Source organism: Erpetoichthys calabaricus, chromosome 16 (assembly GCF_900747795.2).
Source record: "Erpetoichthys calabaricus chromosome 16, fErpCal1.3, whole genome shotgun sequence".
Classification (NCBI taxonomy): Eukaryota; Metazoa; Chordata; class Cladistia; order Polypteriformes; family Polypteridae; genus Erpetoichthys; species Erpetoichthys calabaricus.
This window is the reverse complement of record NC_041409.2, coordinates 78,755,004-78,772,275: the sequence shown is the minus strand read 5'-3', so window position 1 is coordinate 78,772,275 and position 17,272 is coordinate 78,755,004. Positions and strand designations below refer to the sequence as shown.

Genomic DNA, 17,272 nt, shown 5'->3' with positions numbered 1-17,272 from the left:
AAACAATATTGGGCAATGGCCACTATAGACTGCTAGAGCATACCTGGCCAGCTTAACACTTCTTCTTCCTCTTCATCTCTTCCCACTTCTAAATGGGGTCAATGTGCTTGATGAACCTTCTCCATACAGCTCGGTCCTGCACCTCCTCCCCAGTCAGACCCTTTCCCTCCAAATCTTCTTTTACTTTATCCATCCAACTCTGTTTCGGCCTCCCTTGCTTTCTCTCCCCCTGTACTTCCATTCCCATCACTCCTTTGCCCACATATTCATTGTCTCTCCTCATCAAAGGTCCAGACCACTTCAGCTCACTTTCCTGTAATTTCTTAGATATCTCTTCCACGTTTACTGTACCTCTGATTGTCTCATTTCTTATTCTGTCCTTTACTGTAACTCCACACATCCATCTCCACATTCTCATTTCTGTCTCATCCAACTTCTTCTCCTGCACTCCCTTCACTGCCCATGTCACAGCTTCATGCATCATTTCTGGTCTTACTACTGTCATAAAATAAAACTTTACCTTTAACCTTCGCCTAAATTCTTTGATCGTACAATACTCCAGATATCTTCTTCCAATTGCTCCATCCACACTGCACTCTGTGGGTCATCTCCACATCTAGATTTCCATCTTGGGCTACCACTGATCCTAGATATTTAAAATTATCCACTCTTTTCAAGAGCTCTCCCTGCAAGCTAACTTCTGAATCCTGATCATCAATAAACTCATATATTCTGTCTTCTTCCTATTTATCTTCAACCTTCTAAAGTCCTTCTTCATTCTTCCTACATCCTCTCCACTTCCTGTTTTCTGGTGCTTTGATAAACACATTAAAAAAATAAAGTTTCTCAAAAAGAAGAAACTGCTCTGGCCCTTTCATATAGCATGTCATGCTTTCTACCCTCTTTACTCTACTGGTCAGATGGAACCCCAGGGCTTTAAGGAACATAAGGTATCTAATCTATTAATTATACACTGCTCAAAAGAATTAAATAAACACTTTGAAAACACATCAGATCTCAATGGGAAAAAAATTCTGCTGGATATCTCTACTGATATGGACTGGGTAATGTGTAAGGAATGAAAGGATGCCACATTGTTTGATGGAAATGAAAATTATCAGTCTACAGAGAGCTGAATTCAAAGACACCCTGAAAATCAAAGTGAAAAAATGATGCGACAGGCTTGTTCATTCTGCCAAAATTTCATTGCAGCAACTCCAAATTGTTCTCAGTAGTTTGTATGGTCTGAGGTACAACCTGGTGGCATCATATGAAACATAATGTCCCAGAGGTATTCTATTGGATTTAAGTCAGGCGAGCGTGGGGACCAATCAATGGTATCAATTCCTTCATCCTTGTCACATGAGGCCGGGCATTGTTGTGCACCAGGAGGATCCCAGGGCCCACAGCACCAGCATATGGTCTGACAATGGGTCCAAGGATTTCATCCTGATACCTAATGGCAGTCAAGGTGCCGCTATCTAGCCTGTGAAGGTCTGTGTGTCCCTCCATGGATATGCCTCCCCAGACCATCACTGACCCACTACCAAAGCGGTCATGCTAAACAATGTTACAGGCAGCATAACGTTTTCCACAGCTTCTCCAGACCCTTTCGCGTCTGTCACATGTGCTCAGGGTGAACCTGCTCTCATCTGTGAAAAGCAAGACCTGCCAATTCTGGTATTCTATGGCAAATGATAATCGAGCTGCACGGTGCTGGGCGGGCAATGAACACAGGGCCCACTAGGGGACGACAGGTCCTCAGGCCACCCTCATGAAGTCTGTTTCTGATTGTTTGATCAGAGACATTCACACCAGTGACCAGCTGGAGGTCATTTTGTACAGCTCTGGTAGTGCTCATCCTGTTCCTCCTTCCCCAAAGGAGCAGATACCGGTCCTGCTGATGGGTTAAGGACTTTCTATGAGGGGCCCTGTCCAGCTCTCCTAGAGTAACTGCCTGTGTCCTGGAATCTCCTCCATACCCTTGAGACTGTGCTGGGAGACACAACAAACCTTCTGGCAATGACAGGCACGTATTGATGTGGCATCCAGGAAAGATTGGATTCCTGTGCAACCTCTGTAAGATCCAGGTATCGCCTCATGCTACCAGTAGTGACACTGACCGTGGCCAAATGAAAAACTAGTGAAAAAACAGATGAGGAGGGAAAAACGTCAGTGGCCTCCACCTGTTAAACCATTCATTCCTGTTTTGGGGGTCGTCTCACTGGTGCCCCTCTAGTGCACCTGTTGTTAATTTCATTAACACCAAAGCACCTGAAACTGATTAACAACCCCCTCTGCTACTTAACATCAACATTGACTTGATCTTATACTCGGATTAAAAAGTCTTCCTGTAATTTTGTTGAGCAGTATGTATACTGTGACTTGTCTGTCTATCTCATTTCGCTTTTTGTTTTTGCCATATTTTGGTTTTAGTACCCTTACCCTTACTTTTGTCCTTTCTCAACAAACATAGATACACACAGACACACCTGTTTTTGCTCATCAACTGTGAACTGCAATGGCCTTTCTCTCATAAGCCGCTGCCACTTCACAAGCAGTTTCTGATGCACATATTCACACAACCAGGATATTTCAGTATACAATATAATGCTATCATGCCAAAACAAAAGGATTTCTGGTCTCCCAGATGATTCTCTTGTCTCATATACTCACTTGTCTTTATATACCCAACAAGACAGTTTATCTCTTGGTGTTGGCGGGCAGCCATTAGAATGAACAATTTTTTTCCATGTAAATCCTCCTCTATCATGTAGATTGACACAGTACAGCTGCAGCAAACAAAAGGGAAAAATGTTAATGGTCATTTTCTGTTTTGTGTGCATATAAAAAAATAAATCTTTAAAAAAGACCAGATCAAGAAATCCTCCTGTTAAGTATAAGGTGTTAAATGTGAGGTTCGTTTATGTATTTTAGGGATATAAGATTGATTGTGCAGCAGGAGAGATTACAAAGCAGTTTTGATGTATTTTCATTACTGACTTCAGCAACATTCAGTTTCTCTGCACTTATGTCACTCTAACAAAACAATATATATTATCCCTCGGTGTATCTACCCAGGTTACTGCCTACTATAACACCTGATTGTAGCAACCTAAAGAGAATTCTGACATACGGGCAGTTTAAGGTGGGTAAAATGCAGACTAACATCTCAAGCAGTAATACTGACCCGACTGTATCTTCCCTCCTGTCTGATCACACATGATGGCATGGCATCTCTCCTGTAATGGGCATCAAGAGCCAACTACCAATGTGCTCAAGAAGAATTTGCTTTACTCACTAACCTATGTTTGCCATTTAACGTACCTGAACCTGAATATAAGTACTAAATAAAATTATCAGGAAAACCAGAGAGTCGTTCTAGGAATCTAGGACTCTAGGACTCTAGGATAAGAGGAGACTGTCCAGACATGTTTATTGATATCTTATGGCTACCTGTGCCAGTGTTGCCAGCTATGCAGTTTTTCTGCCCATTTGGACTAATTTTGATTGGTTTCCATGGGAAAAAAGGCCTTTCATGGGTTGCATTTTTTGGGCTTCTTTTGAAAAAAATAACACAATATTTTGGGCTGTTTGTAAAATTAAAAATAACATTGCTATGGTTGTGCTAAGCTCAGCTTGTATAATGTTATGCGTTTTAATTCTGAAAATGCAAACCCACCACAAAGAGATGGGTTTTAGGTGCTTAACATAATCACACATGTCACAGAATTTTACTCAGTGTAACAAGCCGTATAGTGGCTTAGTTTAGTTGCAGGTTTAGTCATGAAAGAAAAGTACAAAAGCTTTAAAATAATCAAAACTTCTCAAGGGCACAATTAACTGACAAACAGCAAAATATAGAAAAAGAAAGAAAACACTTGTTTGTTAGTGCAAAGTGGGCTAGATATTCAAAATTATATAACAAATACAGGAAAAAGGTGTCTTCTGTTTAACTGTAAAATAAAACTACCCTCATGTTAAAATACAAGGGTAAATCAAAAAAGTAAATGCAATCTGTAAAGTATGAAGTAACCACAACAGATAGAAGCTGACACAATACGATTTCAATGGCTTATGGGTAGATCAAACACAAACAGCACAGCACATCTTCCATTAGTCTAGTTGAAGCCAAGGTAAAATTAACATGGACGCTCCACTGCAGAATTGTACCATTGCTGAACAACATGCCGTAGTGAGGTTTCTTTGGGCAGAGAGAGAGTGCAACCTTCTGAAGTTCACCGAAGATTGTCGGCTTGTGCAGATCAGTAAGCTGTTTGGGTACCCATCTAGCGCAAACTTTATAGTATCCCAAGTCATCATGCACTATGGTATGTGCAGGTCCATAGCTGATATCCAAATGTGCAGCAACAGCCCACAACATAATCTGTCGGTCTCCTCTGATGAAGGCATTCGCCATGTCTATGTGGGCTTGTGTGCGCAATATTGAAGGTTCACCAGACTGAGCTTTTTTTGGTTACATTTATTCTACCCGCTTTAAACCTTTTTACCCATTCACAAATTTTCACTTCTGTGCTGAACCCACATCCTTTGGTAAGTTTCAGCAGGGTTCACACCTTCTGCCCAAAGAAATCTCACTACTGCACATTGTTCAAAAATGGTGCAATCCCTCAGCAGAGCATCCATTTTAATTTAACCTTGGCTTCAACTAGACTAACGGCAGAGCGTTAAGCTGTCGTACTTGAACTACCCTTTAAGCCATTTTGAACGTGCTGTAATGTGTCAGCTTCTATTCTTTGATTTTCCCTTGTATTTAGGATCTTAAGGACATTTAGTACCTAGTAATTTTTCATAAGCTGTTGACAACTGGATGAAAGACGGAACTGCAGTAAAGGTAAACAGTTATCAGTATGTTATATTTTTACATTTATAGGTTTAGAGGGTCACTACTCTCTCCTGTACTGAGTGCACTGAAACTGTTAGCTGCTTGTGCTAAACAACATGCAACACATTGCCACTCTCTGACTGGAAATGGATTGTAAAGCTGCAAACTTGGTGTAGGACAGAGATCTTACCGCTTGAAATGCAAAAGTGTACTCTGGCATCACACCTCTGCACTTGAATGTTGTGTACTGGTACAAATTGCATGCCACTACTGTCCACTTCAGTTGGATTGCCTTAAGCAGATTTTATGTTGTAATTCAAGTGATATCTGGCAGCTCTGACCAGTGCTGACCTGTATGCTACTTTCCACAATGGAGGGCCTTCTTCTCTGCACTTCTATTAGATTTCTTGGTCTACCTTGAAATACACACATACTTGACAGCCTAGGAATAAATAAATAACCTCTCAAATCTGTTCTGTTACCAAAACAATGCATCAATGTCTACTCAGTAAAGAAACAATACAAAGAACAAAAATAATAATGTTCTTACTACTTTCTCGTTATTTCATTATTGGTCAGCAAATGCTTCAGCACTGGTAATCTGAGGAACTTTAGTAAAAGCAAATTCAAAACATTAACATTTAAGCAAGCTTTCACAGTGTAAATTAATGCTTCTTTTACCATATTATTTGCTATTCTCTAAAACATGAAAGCGTATTATGTCAAGGAATCGGGTACTGCTAAGGATCTTCAACGTCAGTTGCACAGTACCTGATTTGTGTAGCCGTTTTCATCATATCCACCAAAGATGTACATTATTCCGTTGACACAGGCACCACAGCTCCCAGACATTGGAGGTGGGACATCTCCGCCCATCGCGTGTGTATGCCTGTGGAATTCCAAAACACAGCTAAAATATGAGATGTAATGATGTGCTTATTCATACTTTCTACTTACCAGGCCTCACTACCATTACGCACAGTAATGGCATTACAAATATTATTATTATGTATTTTGTTATTAAGCCTCAGCAAAATTTGCCACAGTGCACAGGAGGATGCTGATATTGCAAACATTATTAATAAATAATGAATTTAAAACAACACTGGCTAAATTGTTCCATTTTATACCCTTAAAGTAAAAAGGTTAAGTAACAGATTTAAATTTATATTAACTAGTTTCTGGCTCCTGTAATCTTGAACTAGAATAAGAAGGTGCAAAAAATGAATAGATGGACGGAGTACTAAAGAAATTGACAATGTTAAAGGTTAAGCTTTTTGAGAAACAAAAATTCCTTTTGCATCCGTAATAACAAAATGCAAGTTGTCTTAATTCTCTACAGTGTTGTGCCTTTTACATTAACATTAATGATTTCAAGAATGATTACTCTATACTAAACCAGATAACAACATGCGTGCTAGTAAGTTTTCTTCTTTGGAAATCTACCCATTAAATAGTATACTCTTTTAACACATTTTCACAGGCAAAACACTGCTTCTTCATATTCAGCTCACATGCAGCATTACAAATACTCTGTCACACTATTTTGATTGTCCCAAACTCAAGGACTAGTGTCTGAACACATCACCATGCAGCTGGATTTTTAACTTCCTGACAGGCAGACCCCTGGTGTTTTAAGTGGCAGTCATATTTCGTCATCACTTACTCTCAACATAGAGGAACCCCAGGGCTGTGTGCTGAGTCCTCTGCTGTACTCTCTCCAAACAAATGACTACATCTGACATCAGTATGAAGTTTGCTGGTGAGACAGCTGTGTTAGGCCCGATATCTAACAACAATGAGCAGGTTTACCAGGAAGAGAGCCTGTCACCATGGCAGTCTACTCAGCAAGACAAAATAGTTGATTGTAGACTTTGGGAGAAAACAACAGAGGCACTGCCACCCACCTCAGAATTAACAACACTCAGGTGGAGAGGGTGAACAGTTTCAGATACCTCAGTGTCCACAATACAGAGGATCTGACTTGGGCCAAACATATTGACACCTTGGTGAAGAAGGCATGCCAATGTCTTTACCATCTTAATGATTTACACTGCCCTCCCAACTACTAAAGAACTTGAAAGTGTACTGAAAGGAGGTATTACTACCTGGTTTGGGAATCACATGAAGCAGCACTACATGGCTCTGCAGCGAGTGGTGTGGTCAGCTGAGCACATCACATGGTGTGCACTCACTACCTGCCAGACATCTACACCAAGTGATGTCGGATGAGGGCAAAGAAAATCATTAATGTTACCAGCCACCCCATTAATGGCCTCTTTTCTGTGCTGCGGTCGGGGAGACACAACCTGAAAGACAGTTCAGTGAGACTGAGGGGGAGCTCCTGTCCAAAGTCCACCTGCATCCTGAATAAGGAAAGTGTCTAACTACATGATGCCATATTTTTTAATTTCTTAAATTGAGTTATGTCATTACTTTTTATTATGCATTATTTATCACATATTTTAATAATAATAATTATAATTCTTTGCATTTATATAGCGCTTTTCTCACTACTCAAAGCGCTCAGCAATTGCAGGTTAAGGGCCTTGCTCAAGGGCCCAACAGAGCAGAGTCCCTATTGGCATTTACGGGATTCGAACCAGCAACCTTCCGATTGCCAGTGCAGATCCCTAGCCTCAGAGCCACCTCTCTGCCTGACAATTTTTATCACATATTTTATAAATCTATTAATGATTTTCATTGATATTTATAAAGTTGTGTTTTATTGTTATTGTCCTTTTATATTCTTCTTAGATGCACAGTCATTGGAGTTTGCCAACTAAGCATTTCAATACATATTGTACTGTATGTATATTTGTATGTGACAAATCAAATTCCATTTGATTTGATTTGATTTTGATTTGTGATATGTAATTGGTTACGAATGCCTTCTCAGTCTTTTTCAAAAGATCTCACATTTCCATGCAGGCATTACTTTTGTTGAAAGCATAATGTTCATTATAAGCTGAACAATATAGTGTATTGTAATAAGCATGTGGACACCTTTCTTATAGGCCATCGCTTTGTAAAAAGAATTAAAGCATAAATAAATTCACAATCACTCTTTCCAATCCTATTTATTACCTAATACGCATTTTCCAATAACACTTTATTAATAATAGCCCTACATATTTAGCAACACATTCAGTCTTTGTGACAGAGGTCAGACCTGCTCTTGCAAAAATCATGCAACCTTACCTCACTGAGACTCTTCAGATGATATGCATTTTGAAACTTGTAGGACATTTTTCTTTTGTATACACAATAATCCCATCCATCTAACAAAGCTCTCCAATCTGTAGTCTTTCACTTCACTTTAAGTATACAGGTGATGCATCTTATTACAGCTAAGACACCATTTAATTATTGCTTCAGTACAAAGAGGCTACCCGTACTGTGAGTGAATGTGTATGCGAGAATAGCCTTCTATACATTCATTATTGCATATCTAATTTTTATGGCCTCACTGAGACATAATAATCAGGCATGTGTCTAAAAAATAAATACAGATTTAAAAATGTGTAAAAATGTTTACAAATTTTTAAAAAAAATTTACATTAAATGCTGCATTGAAACTTTTTGTAGACTTTAGGTTGTTGTAGAAATGTTGATTTAAGAAGCTGCTCTCTATCCTGGGTTTCCCACTCATTGTTATCCTAAATCACTGATAAGTGTCATTTTATGCAATGAACCTGTGTTAACTCGTATTATTGATTACTTCTCTCTCGGTGTAGGGCTCCCGTAGAAAGATGACACTCATGCGCTTTTTAGACAGTGCTTTTACACTAATTTGATGCGACCCCCATTAACTCTCCAGCAATCTGAATAAAATTGTATCAATAGTTTGTTCCAAAATTCAGAGATGGTTTTAACTTCATTGCATTAACCCCAAGTGTGATTCGGGCCTGGAATTTTATCTAATACAGTTAAGCCTGAGTCAGACTCTGGGTGATGTGTTAATAATCTGCTTAAAGTGTTAAGCAGGATGGTTTTCTGCTGTCATCTAGTAGATTAAATAACATCATGCTGCAGAAAATCACAAATATTTCTATGTGTTCTGCCACTTCATGGTAACTCATCAATATATATGAGTGGGAGTGACAATTCAACCAAAAAATAAAGGCAAGAAAAAAGCCAATTTTACGGAAATGGAACCATTGTTCAAATCGAGGGATAGTGATGCCAATATGAATTGGTCATTGGATATTGACATGGAAACTCACAGCTGTTTGGTGGATTCCAACCAGCCAGGTTTTGGTGTTGGCTTCATAGTACTGCTGACAATGCTTCACCTCTTTGTTGTCCATTTACAGGTAACTCCAGTCTAAAGATGTCTGCTGATAATGATTATTTGGATTTATTACGATTGGTCAATGACAGTCTGGTGGAGGAAATTGAAACCGCTACACTCCACTGTGTCGGAAAAGTCACAGTAAACCATTTGCTTGTTGCAGTCACTGTCAGCCTGTTACTGTAGACGATATGTGGATGTTTTTCAGACTACTTCAGGACTTAGTGAGTAAACCAGTCCAGTGATGGTACCGGTCCACAAACTGATTATTGCAAACACCCATTTTTGGCAAAGTTATGAGTGTTATTTTTCACTCATGATGAAATACCTGCATTTCACTAGTTATGATTAAGACAATCATCGAGCACCAAAACCGTACAAAGTGTGGGATGCGTTTCAAGCAATTATCAAAAATATGCAGAAGGTATATGTTCCTGATCAAGACATAAATATTGATGAATGTCTAATGGGTGTGGAGGACGGCCGGGATCCTTGCCTGGCTGGGACACCTCCACGCTTGAAGGACTGGTGGAGCAAGCATGGTCAGAACAATACCTCCCCCGGAATGCTAGATGGCAGCCCCCCTGAGTTGCAGCAGTGCCTCTGACTCCCTCAGGGCTTCATGGGAGTGGGAGTTTGGTGCTCCCCTCTTGAGATCCGTGGGCGCCGCCAGGGAATGCTGCAGCTGAGATAGGAGGTGCTGAGCCTTGGAGAGCAGCTCTTGCACCACACCCAGAAGTGCTGCCGGAAATAGGCCAATGAGCACCTGGAGCACTTCTGGGTGACCTATGTAAGGGGCCAGCAAGCAGTATTCTAGGAGCCAGAGTCGGGAGGAGGAGGATGAAGCTTGCTGAGGAGGAGTGGGGGAGAAAAGAAAAGAAAATGACTGAGAGATAAAGAGAATATAAGAAAGTAAAGTAATGAAGGTGTGTGTTTGGGCTGTTGGGGACACTGTAAATAAAATTCACGTGTACTTTTTGGACTTGTGCCCCTAGCGTCTGTTTGTGTTGGGTTAGCGTGTTAGCCATCTATGTTCCACATGGGTTACAACAGAAGGCTGTTGTGGATACAGTATATTGCATCCAAACAGGCACGTTTTGGTATCAAGTTGTACATGCTGTGCAAAGCAAGTTCTGGATACATCTGAAACTTGATGTTTTACACCAGTAGAGGGACCAAGTACAGCCAGTATGATCATGTGGGTCATGCGCAAGCATCAGAGAAAATTTAACAAAAAAACCTTTTGACATCTGCTCAAGTTGGGCCCATGTCCTTACAGGTAAACTTGTTGAGCAGCAACGGGAGATGTGTATAAAAAAACAAACAAAAAAAAAAACAAAAACAGGACAACCTGAGAGATCACAATTAGAACACTAAACCAAGACATGACACAAAATCGAAGTCGAAAGAACAAGCAAGAGGTCAAAACCAAATGAAGCACACAGGAATATTTAGAGCAAGGCTTTTTGATAGAGTTTTGGTATCCGCAAAACAGATTGGGTAAGAACCCCAATTCATCTTTTTATCTCGTCACATTAATTACAAACCAGTCACGACCTCTGAGGCCAGGCCCCTAGGAACATGGAGAAGTAGATCTAATGACAGGGACTCCAAATGTCAGTGATAATGACCTAAAATGGCATCCAACATATTGCAAAAACAAAACACACCATGTAAACTTTAAAGAATTCTGAATAAAAAATGACAGGAATAGAATCCTCGAACTTAAAATTCCCAAATTGAAGTGCTAGATAATCTTATATATAAACGTGTACGTGTAGAAGTGTGTTCTTCTGTCTGTCCAGCCCCGAGGTGTGAGGCTACAGCATGAAGCTCAAAGAGCCTGCAAGACGGCCCCAAGTTAACAAATCGGAAGAAGAAAGAAGTGCGAGGCTACAACATGAAGCTGAAAGAAAGCAATTCCGTCTCCAAAGTAAAACCGCCGATGAAAGACAATCTCGCTTAGCTGCTAATACACAAGCGAGGCAAGCACATTGGCAAAATGAAACCTCAGAGGAGAGAGAAACTCGCTTAGCCGCTGATAGACAAAGTGGCAAGCACGTCCGCAAAATGAAACCACCGACTCTGTATTTCAATTTTTTTTCCGACAATTTCAATAGTTTCTAGGAGCCCGGGCTTTTTACAGCACGGGCTTACACAGCTAGTACTATATAATACCAAATTATGACTTTCCAAATCTGTTGGTGACAATTTCAAAACATATCACAGGAAGCACATATGCTAAATCTGCATCACTACAGCAGTGCACAGTAGACATACATTTCCTACTTTCATTATGTTGATGTTTTGGTATTTATAAGTTTCTGTTACACATGATAACATTTTTTGCTGGAAAAAAATTTAACACTTTTGGCTTGTTTTTCTGGGGGCAAACTTAACCCTAAAAAGGAGACAATGGAAGGGTGAGAAGCCATCCAATCAGAGTGTTCACCCTGGCTGCATAAAGACTGCCATAGAAATGAACTCTTCACGTGAGACACATTCCCAATTTGGAGGAATGAAGGTCAAAGTGGACAAAAGGAGATGTAGAGAACAGAATTATCAGAAAGTGGTCTTGTTCGTAATTTTTCAAAAAATGCTTTTTTAACCTTACAATAGGAATCCTCTCTGTGTATTCCAATTTTCAAACAAATCCTCACCTGGAGGTCATTTGTTTCTGTACTGAGTGCACACATTAGAAAGAAACCTGAATATTAGAAATAATAGTGACAGGAAATATTACAAAATGTAAGAATTATATACATAAAGTATGTATGTATTGACACCTAGATAATTAATGCATGCACTTTCCAATGCAAGGGGTACAAGCCTGTCCTAGGAGTAGCTAACTGTGGACTGCTTAACATTCCATGGCAGAGAGTAACCAGACAAGGCCACTTTGAAGTCTCTAATCTACACATCATCATGCCTTTGGACTCTGACAAAGGCCCATGAGAACATGGGAAGGAAATGCAATATCCAGCACTAGGGGGTGCAAATACTATCCTTTACCCCACTGTGCTGCAGTTTGGGATCTGTACTACAAGTACTATCAGTCTACTAAGTGATGACTTACCATATGCCGCTGTCCATATCATAAATCCATATTTCATCACTGGGTAGAAAAACCTCATTTTCAGCAATTGACTGTGGGAAACAAAACAAATTCCTTATGTTTTTATGAGCTAACAAATATGGGATGTGAACATCACATTGTAAGTATATTTAGGAATCTAAAGATGCAACTCTTATTGAGGTGCTTGTCAACCTTCTGTCCAGTCTGCACACATTTGAGAATGACCCGCTATCTCTGAACCGGTAAACCTTCAGTTTGCACACTTTGCTTTACTCATTTCTTTGTCTTTAAGTTCTGCACTCAGCCTTCTTCTCTTCGGCACCTAAATACTGCCTCTGTGTCACCCGATTAGCATATTCAACATGCCAACAATATCCAGTTCTGCATGCACCTCAGTCAAGGAGGATTTCACTGCCATATCATGTAATGCCAATGCTTGGAGGTAAGTAACCTTTTTAAGACTGAGTGTCCATAATACAGAATGGCTTCTTTAATGATTATAAATCAAGGAGCATGTCCTTTCTTTGTTAGTTCCTGACATCTGTGACCAGTCTAGCAAGTGGTCTGTTACATTGACCCGCATGTTATCCCTCAAATGTTGCTTAAATGTCACTGCACAAGTTAAGAGAACTTTCTCAAACACACTTAATCCATTTCAATGTCACTGGAGACTGCAATCTATCCCAGCACAATGGCGTGCAAGGCAGGAACCAAATCTGGACAGCACAAGGCTCACTCACACACAACAGAAGTGAGTCAATTTAGAATCAGCAACTAACTTGGCATGCACATCATCAGTACACCGTAAAAAAAAAAAAAAAACCTTAAGTACACAGAGAAAAAATCTCAAACAGGAAGAATGTATGAACTGTACAAAGTCAAGAACCACTTGCACGATTCAGTCCCAGGACAACAGATCTGTGAAGCAACTCTGCTAACCACTGTGCCACCCCAGTTGAATTTATCTACTAAGCAGACTCTTTTATCCAAAGTGACTTACAAAAATGGTCAACATAATCGAGTACCATCAGTCTGGGAGACTGTTTGGGAACAAGTGTGGCAAGACAAGATCACCACAAGTGAACAGCTCAGAACAAACAAGAACCCAACTAAGCCATCATGAATTAGACAGAAATTCACCCAACAAGAGAGTCTTCAAATGTACCTTAAATGTACCTTAAACACATTGAGGGAGTTTACTTCAATTAAATATTTTTAATTTGTCAGGTGTCCCAAGTACATTGGAATTTTTGCTCAACGTTGTTCTCTGATTTAATTCATTAACAACAAGCAGTGAAAAACAGCACACTGCAAACACAATTTATGCCACATATAATATGGAGCTATTACAGCACAAAAATGACAAACCACAAGTATTCTGCAGTACTGGTGTGAAGGCACTCCTGTGCCTTCTTAGTTTGGTCTCAAGTGTTTTACAGAATATGCAGATTTGTGGAGATATTAACACATGGGACACACAGTAGCCAATAGCCACCATACCTACTGACCAGAGCATGACTCTCAAGGTACAGAAATGGGTCACTGTCTCCACTGTTGCTGACTGGGGTGCAAGACAATACCCTGTCCCTAAGGGAGAGTCTCTAGGTCAGATTATCACAGCTGGCAAGTGAGATTTGGAGAGGACTGTCATGTCAGACCACCACGCACTTCGCCTTACAGATGTATTCTTGTCGGTGATGGCCAGCTATGATGTCCTTCCTTAAACCAAACAGGCAGATCTTACTTGGAGAACTGTAAGCTGAGATACTAAACGTGTGCCATCTCCTAAACCAAATTCCAAAGCTCCTTTGGTTTTATGATGCCAACCATTGTTTAGAATTTGCTTCTGAGTCTTTACTGGTATACACATGCCGGATTCATACCACAGACCTGCCACTTTCCATTATACTCAGAAACTGACATACTTGTTTTTGATTTGTGAACTTTGTTCTTAGTGGAATAACTATTGTAATGTTACTGTTTATTTCTGCTATTTTGTACAATCCTACTGCCTTGTTTGAGGCAGTATATAACATTATCATGTCTTTTATGCAGTACATTAACAAGAATAAAATGGGATTTAAAAAATAATTTTAATATGTATGTGTATGTGTTAAACTGGTTGTTTGTTGACTTTCCATAGAATGATTATTATTGTTCTTATGTTGCATGTCTGCGTTTATGTTTCATTTGAAAGAGTGCAAGTCAACTTCTTTGCAACTGGTGGTTATGTCAATAAAATAAAACAAGTAAAAAGAAGGTTTAAAAGAAAAAAAAATCTAATTTGTAGTCTGCTGGTAGCACCTCAGAATCAACTCTCAAACCACCAGGTTGATAAGCTGTTGCAGACCCAAGCATTTTGTGTCTAAAATACCAAAATCACCATAAATGATTGATTGCTACTAGGTCTCACTATGAAAGCTGACTCACGGTAAATGGACTGCATATTACTTCAGGATCAGTGATAAATTGTATAGCTGTAATATCTTATTTAGTAAGATCAACAAGTTATTAAGAGAAAAACTGAATAACAGTTCCAAAATATTCACTATAAATAGCAAATAAAACTTTGAAATGGCTCAACCTCTGTATTCTCACCGTTGAAAGAATGCATCTCATGGATGGATGTGCTGTGCATGTCCATGTCCCCCAAATAACTGTACATAGCCAGCAAATATCTCACCACATCTAATTCATACTCAAACGCCGGTTTATTTCATTTGCATGACAATCATCTTTGTTTTGTCAACCTATTAATAATACAGTAATTAAAATAATTAAACCGTAAAGAAAAAAAACAAGCCGCCAAGTCACTCTTAGTAGCCAGTATAATCATTTCCCATTTTTTCATTCTGGATCGTTGTCCCACTATCCTTCAGTTGTCAACCCAAGACAAATAGCAGGCATATACATCTCCAAATATTACGTTCATCTTTAAATCTTCGACAAAGAAAAGAGATGCATTTCAGGTCTCTAGTAATTCCAAAGTCCTTATACACGTTACTCTTGGATTAGGCTAATTTTGCCAGTGCTGGCACAATTACAGGTTTATATAGAAAATGTTTCGTGTTATGATACTCTCCTACTACAGTGAGTCCTCAGTAATCTGCTATTCTCATTCCTATACTGGCACAATATGGGCTAATGGTGGCGATGTTTCTTGTGTCGTCTCTAACGGTAGAAGCCCTGCTCGCTGGTACGTCACGGCACCATGAAGTGCTCACCACGTATCCACCCCACACATAGAGACAGTTGCCTTCCACCACCGCGCAGTGACCACTTCGCTCCTCTGCGACAATCGTTCGCTCTGCCTCGGCCATCAAAGGCCAGTCGCGGTTCCGTCCCCCTTCAAATCGCTCTTTAAGCTCCGTGCTGTCTGACGTCACTCGCAGAAGCACTAGAACCAAAACAATACGGCTAGTTTGGAGGGACAAACAGAGCGAGCCACTTGGCAAACTAGACGGCGCGTAAAGATGAATACGCAAAGGATTATCCATCTATTTTCCGAATCACACAATGCGCTGGGGCTCCAGTTATTCGCGCAGTGAACACACACATACACACACACACACACTAGAGCCATCTTAGCATTGTTAAGGTACTGTACATAACTCGTATGTATTTGAACTATGGAAGGAAACCCACATAGTCATGAGGAGAACATGCAAATCGCAGTCTGTTTACTTCTAGGCATCTTTCATGTTTTAAATGCTAAACATTGAAATGTACTGTATATGCATAGGCTACGCTTTAATTTTCTGTTAAAAGGTATCCATATTGTAACACTATAGACACAAAAGCCTGCCTGTCATATGTGCAACAAAATAAGCAATAGCTCAACCCATTCTTCTTCACCCCTCATTGCATTCACCACAAACAATCCCTTATGAGGAGATGCACACCTGCTTTCCACTGGTACATGTCATCAGATTCCACCACATGCTCCCCTGATCATCTTACTGTGCTCAGTAATTATTATTTAACAGATTACTGTTCAACCATGAAGAAAGAGTGGTGCAGTCCATCCATCATCCAACCCGCTGAATCCGAACACAGGGTCATGGGGGTCTGCCGGAGCCAATCCCAGCCAACACAGGGCACAAGGCAGGAAACAATCCCGCAGGACACACACAAACACACCCACACACCAAGCACACACTAGGGCCAATTTAGAATCGCCAATCCACCTAACCTGCATGTCTTTGGACTGTGGGAGCGCCCGGAGGAAACCCACGCAGACACGGGGAGAACATGCAAACTCCACGCAGGGAGGACCCGGGAAGCGAACCTGGGTCTCCTAACTGCGAGGCAGCAGCGCTACCACTGCGCCACCGTGGTGCAGTCCATCTAATAAATAAACCAGACCAATATCCTTATAAAAGCAGTGTTTTTGGTTGAAATCCATTAAATAATAATCCCATAAATGGTTAATATATCCACAGGTTAAAACACATTTAGTACCAGTCCATAAAAACCATCATGAAACTAAAGTTTGCTTTGCTTACCCTGTAAGATCTCCTCAGCACGAGGTGACGCCCAACAGGATGGGCAGACATCTTTCAGTCTGACTTTAGTCCCCGCTGCCATCCCTCAGTATTCAGCAGGGAAGCCAACAAGCCCTGCTCCCATCTCCCACCATCATCCCTTGGGATTCTGCGGGAGTCGCTTGGAGAAGTTGGTCACGGCGGTTATTGAGCACCCCTCATCCCCCTCTTGGGTCGCACTAAATTGACAAAGGGTTGCAAAACACCTGCAGTTAAAAATGCGTCGTGACAGTACCAAGGTTGAGAAACACTAGTCTAAAGCATCAGAAAAGATATTTACTTTCAAGAGCTCAATGCACTTTGTGATATTTGTCTGGCGTTTGGGCGGCACGGTGGGTTCGCTTCCCGGGTCCTCCCTGCGTGGAGTTTGCATGTTCTCCCCGTGTCTGCGTGGGTTTCCTCGGGGTGCTCCGGTTTCCTCCCACAGTCCATAGACATGCATGTTAGGTGCATATGCGATCCTAAATTGTCCCTAGTGTGTGGTGGGTTGGCGCCCTGCCCGGGATTTGTTC

The 17,272-nt window shown here is 40.6% G+C and overlaps 2 protein-coding genes across 3 annotated transcripts in view; one reads left to right on the top strand and one right to left on the bottom strand.

The window, feature by feature from the left end:
* LOC114666447 (kelch domain-containing protein 1) overlaps positions 1 to 15,605 on the bottom strand; it is a 43,127-nt gene extending 27,522 nt beyond the window's left edge. For both annotated transcript variants that reach the window (XM_028821310.2, XM_051919938.1), the window contains exons 1-4: positions 15,441 to 15,605; positions 12,217 to 12,287; positions 5,618 to 5,735; positions 2,677 to 2,792 (exon numbers count right to left, since the gene is read on the bottom strand). In XM_028821310.2, the coding sequence (XP_028677143.2) occupies positions 2,677 to 2,792; positions 5,618 to 5,735; positions 12,217 to 12,287; positions 15,441 to 15,536 (401 nt within the window). In that variant the 5' untranslated portion in view covers positions 15,537 to 15,605. The remainder of the gene's footprint in view (positions 1 to 2,676; positions 2,793 to 5,617; positions 5,736 to 12,216; positions 12,288 to 15,440) is intronic.
* lrr1 (leucine rich repeat protein 1) overlaps positions 1 to 17,272 on the top strand; it is a 147,318-nt gene that overhangs the window by 90,861 nt on the left and 39,185 nt on the right. The gene's annotated exons all lie outside the window — the stretch shown is intronic.